The 7,071-nt window shown below is 40.0% G+C and overlaps 1 protein-coding gene across 3 annotated transcripts in view; it reads left to right on the forward strand.

The window, feature by feature from the left end:
* ECT2 (epithelial cell transforming 2) overlaps nt 1-4,079 on the forward strand; it is a 64,632-nt gene extending 60,553 nt beyond the window's left edge. For 2 of the 3 annotated variants that reach the window (XM_075861626.1, XM_075861624.1), the window contains exon 24: nt 1,169-1,571. In XM_075861626.1, coding sequence (XP_075717741.1) covers nt 1,169-1,474 — 306 coding nt within the window. In that variant the 3' untranslated portion in view covers nt 1,475-1,571. Of the gene's footprint in view, nt 1-1,168; nt 1,572-3,332 lie in introns of those variants that run through there. The other variant, XM_075861625.1, reaches the window with a different exon arrangement.
* The last annotated feature ends 2,992 nt before the right edge of the window (nt 4,080-7,071 follow it).

Genomic DNA, 7,071 nt, shown 5'->3' on the forward strand with positions numbered 1-7,071 from the left:
CTAGCAGCAGACCGGAAAGTATCAGAAGGAAGGGAGTATCCGGTCCACCACTTCCCTCCGTGTATAGTGACGTCAGGAATGACGTACCCGTACATTGAGCCAGCCGGAAAACGGAACACAGATCATGGACGGGCTAGCGCCTGAAGTAAGGATTTTGCTGCTGGAGACTCATCACGTGACCAGCGCTGGAATTGGGTGTTATGTTTTGATTTTATCTTCTAAGTATATTACAAATTACATCATTTTTATATGTGCAGCGAAAAATAAATTTAGTTAATTGGTTCCGGAAAACCCCTTTAACGTTTTCTCTAGCTTAGTCTTGAGATGTATCCACATTGAGCCAGTATAGTGCCCTACTTCTGTATTTACAGAGCTAGGCCAGGATCACAAACACAGAGGATCACAGTGAACCTATCGTTGCAAAAAAGAAACATGAGAATCATTCCTTAGGCAGCTGTAGTGTGTGTGTGTGTGTGTGTGTGTGTGTGTGTGTGTGTGTGTGTGTGTGTGTCTCTCTCGCGAGAGAGGTTGTGCTGTGCGGTGCTCTAAGACAATCTGATGCTTTCCCACTCCCCTTTCTCCCTAATTCTGTTTTAAAAGGGTTTGCCCAGATTCATGAATTATCACCTATCCACACGATAGGGGCTTATTTTCTAAATGTTGAGGCGCCCCCACAGGTGTGCTGCCGCTCCATTCAATGTCTATGGGGCCGATGAAAACAGCTGACGGCTACACTCCGTCGGCCCCATAGACATTCAATGGAGCTGCATCGCACATGTGTAACTGCCACTCCATTCAAAATTCTCCTCACTACGATCATGCAGGGAGAAGGAACGGGGGTCGGGACCCCTGTTCTAGACATCGGTGGGGGTCTTAGTGGAAAGGGGAAAAACCCCTTGAACGAAAAACTGCAGCTGCAGCCCCCTCCTCCTCCCTCTCTGTATTTACTGTTTTGCACTAGAGATATTTTTTGGTGACGGAGGTGGGGACTTGCAGACTGGTAGATGAGGAAGATGCCACTTTGCCCTAATATGATCTTTTAAAATGTTAATTTTATTCACATGTACTACTGATTTATGCAAAAATAAGATTATACTAGTAGGTGCGCTTTTAAACTTTTTCTTCTTCCTCCCTCCTGTGTTAACAAATCATTCATTCCTGTTTATAGATTACACGTTCCTCCTCCACATTCAACATAAATGGACCAGCTAAACATACTACTGTTCAACGATCTAATTCCCTTGATGGGAACTCGCAGAGTCCCAGGTCATGTGCTATATTGTGCTCTTTGTCTCGCTCTTTGAAAGGAGAAGCAAGCCAGTCTACCCCTCAGTTATATCCTACTAGTCAGCTGGGTGAAACGTATACTATTCCCCAAATAGTCACTACAGACTATACAGAACAGAGTGAGCAGGGCACAGACACTCTGTGCAGCAAGCAGTCTATGGTAATTCGATCGGAGCCCACGCTGTGAACCACAGAACTGTGTGAGCTCTATAGATTTGTGTTCCAACTATCACGAATGGTCACCTCCTCTGGGAACTGGTGATAACCTGTCCACTGTTGGGAATTAAAGACACTTTAAGGCACAATGTTTCGTTTTTAGTCTTTCTTTCCAAGGCTTTTAAAGCATATTTTAGCCAAATACTTTGTTTGTTTCCTATACATTGCTTGCAGTGTTTCATCCTTTTAGTTAGGATTCAGTTCTTCTTTTATGGAGGCATGTTTTAGGCTTCCTTTCCAGTTTTACATAAAATGGAATCCTAATGAATAGTCGGGTTACTAATTTCAATTCCTTAGCTTTTGTTTTAGTTTTTTAAACACGTCTGCTTGCTAACAGTGAATGGAAACCTCCTTGTTACATTCATGAGCTGAAAACCTGTTCTAACCTAGTCCTGCTTTAACACAGCTTTTGTTTATTATATTTTAGTTAAGGACACACTGTCAGCAGCACATGTCCCTTCTGTCCTGAACTCTAGGTTCCGAGCTTTTGCAATGGTACAGTGTAAGAAACCCTCAGCTGTGTGACCATTACCAAGACCAATTTTCATATAAGACCTCATGCACACAGCCGCGCCCATAATCCCTGTCCGTCATTGCGGGCACAGCTGGCCGCCGACTGCAGCGGACAGCCACCCACATTTCCAGCCTGTCCTCGCATTCAAAGTATGGGAGCACAGACCGTAAAAAGCAAAAGATAGGACATGTCTTATCTTTTTCCTATCTACAGCTCTGACACCTTCCCGTAAAAATATGGGAAGGTGTCCGTGGTAAATAGAAATTAATTGGTCCGTGAACGCAGACCGCAATTAGAGCATTTCTACGGTCGTGTGCATGGGGCCTAAGCAAGGATGTTTCTGTGCACTGCTAGCAGGCAGATATCTTGGACACGGGAATTTAATGTCAAGGTTTACTAGAAATGTACATAACTTCTTTATTGTGTGATGAAAAACATTTATCTAAAACATGTAACAAATCCTTAAAGGCTATGTAAACCTTTTGAACAAATTTTTTTTTTTAAATAAAACCACGTATTATGTTATTTTTAGCATTTTTTTTTTAAAATAGGTTTTTATTAAAATGTTTATTTTTGTACCTTTTTGATAAACCGCTTCCAATGTATCCTTTATATATAAAAGCTGAACCTTGCCGCCAAATCAGTCAGGTTGGCTGAAAGCTGATCCTGCGTAGCTCTGACACCCCCCGGATCCAGATGTTATCGATCACATCTAAGTTCATGACCAGATTTCAGCCGAGCCGTCAGCCCTGATGACCTGACTGATTCAGCTTTGGCAGCAAGATACAGCTTCTATGTATACAGGACATATAGAACTTGTATCTCAAAAAGTTATTTATTTATTTTTTTAAATTTAAACCTATTTTTAAAGATTGCTTAAAATCACATTGTTTTATTTTTAAAAAAAACCTTATTTGCGTTCAAAGGTCTACATAGCCTTTTAAATGGCAAATTTTCAAAAGCCTGTCCCTAAGATCTTGTGCAATCACGTAGTTATCTTATGCAAAAATCCCTTTGATGCGGTTAGTTCAGGTCAACAGACCTGGAGATGGGTCTGGGTTTGCAGCCGTAATAGGGGAGCAAATATAGCAGTTTTTCGAATGGTAGGATGAGTGACATTTAGCTATAATGATTAACATGCAGAAAAAAATAATTTGGTTAAAGACTTGGAAAGAAAGCTAAACCTCCACCATGGTCACAGATGCACAAATGGGATCTCTGTTCTGTTTCCATTCTCTTTCTCTAGAACGCCTTCTTCATTGTGTAAGGTTTGGTTGTTTGACACTCATCTTAAGTATTTTCTTTCCCCTTACAGAATGTACCTTCTCCTTCAATGGTGAACCTGTTTGAACGGAAGTATCATACCTTCAGTCGTTCAACAACTCATCTTATCTGAGGAATGAAGATTATTTTTATTGGTATAACTGACTAAAGCAGCTGGCTGTTCTTAAAGACTGTCTTTTTCCAGTATGGTACTTCACAGTAGCACTTCAAATGAAGACAGACTTGATTTGCAAATATGACGAATAATGTGCTCTACCCAAGTGCAAGGCGAAGGCTTAATTTGTATAAATTTCAAAAATTGATCGTCTCATGTTTTGTCCCGTGCATTATAAATGTTTGTGTCGCCATGATCCATGCATGTAGAATGACTTGCAAGCCATTTATGTTCATGCTAAAGCAATGGCTTGTTTTCATATCTGTTTTAGATAAGGTTTCACAGTCTATATATTATGAGAATATTATGATGGTAAATTTTTCATTGGTCCATTTGTATATAAACATTCTACAGAATGACATCCTACCTTGCCTACTGGAAAATTTGTGTATTGCAGGCAGAGGTCATGTAAGTATATAACCTATTTAATGCTACAAGCCGGTTTTGTAAGGGTATTGTCCTAAGCTGGGTGTGTATTTAGGTAGTAGCTTCAAAGGACGATACCCTGGGGACTGGCTTGTTATGGTCGGGCAGGTATATAACAGATTTTAGTGTGCTTGGCACATTGAAGCATCTCTTTACTCTTAACTCGATCTCTGTTGTACCTCTCCCTCTGTCTCCTCTCTGCACAATGCGTGGGGACTTGCTGAGAAAAGCTGACACATGCCAGAGTCTTCAAACCCTTTACCAAAGTCCGGTTTGAGACCCTACATGCAATTGAGATTTCTCAGGATATGTGTTCAGATAATGGATCAAGGAACGCCTGTTTTATAGGATTGTTCTGAATATCTGCACCAGCAACATAGAACTTTCTTCCCTAAATTTTTGCTGGATGTAACCTTTTCTTTTTTAATTTTTCCGATTTTTGTTTTTTCTTTGCTTAGGGCATTATGTGAATAATTTCCAAATCGCAATTTAAGAAAATTGAGACACCTGCAATACCTAGAAAGGACAATTGATTTGTTTGTGTTACTTTTAATATTTAAAAGTGAAGGGTTAAGACAATATTGAAAGTGTTGATTTTGTTTTAACCATTCAGATATATTTATTTGTAGTCAATTTGTGTCATGCAGGGATATTGTGGTCTGATGGTTATGTGTACTAACACTACTATTACTAGTATAATTGTTATTTGTTTTAGGATAGGAAATTTGGTATGTTAAATATCAGCTGCTCAAACTCCTATCAAAAGCAAGTCGCTTTATTTTAAAACGGTTTGTGTTCACAGCAACAGTAACTTGTATATAAATAAATTGCTAAACTCATAACTTTGATTGCTGATATTTTCTTTTAAAGTGGGTGAGAACAAAATTTGATAACAATTGTTAAAATTTTATGTTGTAATGGTCCACTTTCCATACAGGCAGCATGCAACTGCTATGGGGCCCAACATTGAACGGCCCACGTGTTGGGTGTATTAGGGCATGTGCACACGACCAATTTTCAGGCGTAATGGAGGAGTTTTGTGCCTGGAATTACGCCTGAAAAGACGGCTCCAATACGTCAGCAAACATCTGCCCATTGCTTGCAATGGGTCTTACGATGTTCTGTGCAGACGAGCTGTAATTTTACGCGTCACTGTCAAAAGACGGCGCGTAAAATTATGCCCGCGTCAGAAGTGCAGGACACTTCTTGGGATGTAATTGGAGCCGTTTTTCATTGACTCCATTGAAAAACCGCTCCAATTCCGTCCGTAATAGATGCCGCGAAAAACGCGTGCACTTGTAAAAACGTCAAATTCAGGAGCTGTTTTCTCCTGAAATCAGCTCCGTAATTTCATACGTATTTGGCGTTGTCGTGTGCACATACCCTAAGCGTCTGCGGTTTCTCCATCCTTCTAGGAAATCACTGGAGTTACAGAAAGAAACTAATACTGTCTTGGATATACACTGTTCAGCCATAACCTTAAAACCACCGGCCAAAGGTGAGAAGATCATTGCCACAGGTCCAGATCCTGGAGCTCCAGCTGATATTGCCAGCCACTCTATTCATTTTCATGTTACACAACATTTCACCTAAACGACAATGTAATATATGCCTGGGCAGAGGCCACCAATGCAGAAGCCTCTCTTGCCTAGCGTCTCCCTACAGGCCACCCCCTCTTTGGTGTATATGCCCTATTAGAGCATATGGCTATCAATCAGCCATAACATTAAAACCTCCTGTCTAATGTGGAGTTCCCCCTTGAGCCGCCAAAACAACTGACACGTCGAGGCATGGACTCCACAAGACCTCTAAAGAAGTCCTTTGGTATCTGGCATCAAGAAGTTAGCAGCAGATCCTCGAAGGTCACCTGCGCTTGTAGTAGATTATTTTTTTTTTTCCGGATTTGTAAGCAGAGAATACGCAGCGAAAGTCTGTTGCAGGCAAGTGGATGATATTTAAATCCGAGGCTGGTACACCTCACGTCTGTATTATAACTACTTTTTAGACCGAATGCGATAATGAACCGTATTGAGGAGGCATGTTTAGGACACTTCCCCAGCAGTAGAACAACATGCTGGTGGTTTATTGCCCTAAAATCTAGTGACCGGTTCTCTGTTATGGCTGAACATAAGGATGGCTATCAACATTGACCACATTAACCCCTTAAGGACGCAGGCCTAATTTGGCCTTAAGGCTCAGAGCCCATTTTTCAAATCTGACATTTCACTTTATGTGGTAATAACTCTGGAATGCTCATAACTATCCAAGCGATTCTGAGATTGTTTTCTTGTGACACATTGGGCTTTGTTAGTGGTGAAATTTGATCGATATATTCAGTGTTTATTTGTGAAAAATTTTGTGAATTTGGCAAAAATTGTATTTTTCTGAATTTAAATGTATCTGCTTGTAAGACAAGGTTACACCACACATAATAGTTACTAGTTCACTTTTCCCATATGTCTACTATATGTTGGCATCATTCTTTGAACATTCTTTTATTTTTCTAGGACATTACAAGGCTTAGAACATAAACCGCAATTTATCATATTTTGAATAAAATGTCGTCTTTTTATTTTATTTTTTTAAGGTACCAGTTCAGCTTTCTATATTAGAATCCCCCATAAAACACCATTTTAAAAACTAGCGCCTCAAAGTATTCAAAACAGCATTTAGAAAGTTTCTTAACCCTTTAGGCGTTTCACAGGAATTTAAAGTGGAGGTGAAATTTACAAAAAAAAATTCTCAGAAAACTCTTTCATTTTTTTTTTTTTTTCTGTAAAAAAGAGAAATGTAACTAAATTTATTGGCCAGATTCTGCAGTTTTTTTAAAAAAAATATCCCACATGTGGCCCTAGTGTCCCAATGGACTGAAGCACCGGCCTCCAAAGCAGAGGAGCAACTAGTGGATTTTGAGGCCTCCTTTTTATTAGGCACCATGTCCGGTTTGAAGAGGTCTTGTGGCACCAAAACAGTGGAAACCCCCCAAAAGTCACCCTATTTGGCAAATCACATCCCTCGAGGGGGTATAGTGGGCATTTGCTGAGTTTTGTGGAATTAAGCTGTGCAATTGAAAATCTAATATTTCCGATTTTAAAAGGTACAAATTTTTATTTTTTATAAAGGAGAAAAAGCACCCCAACATTTGTGAAGCAACTTCTCCCGATTATGGCAATACCCCATATGTGGTCAT

The sequence above is a fragment of the Rhinoderma darwinii genome, chromosome 4 (assembly GCF_050947455.1).
Source record: "Rhinoderma darwinii isolate aRhiDar2 chromosome 4, aRhiDar2.hap1, whole genome shotgun sequence".
NCBI classification, from domain to species: Eukaryota; Metazoa; Chordata; class Amphibia; order Anura; family Rhinodermatidae; genus Rhinoderma; species Rhinoderma darwinii.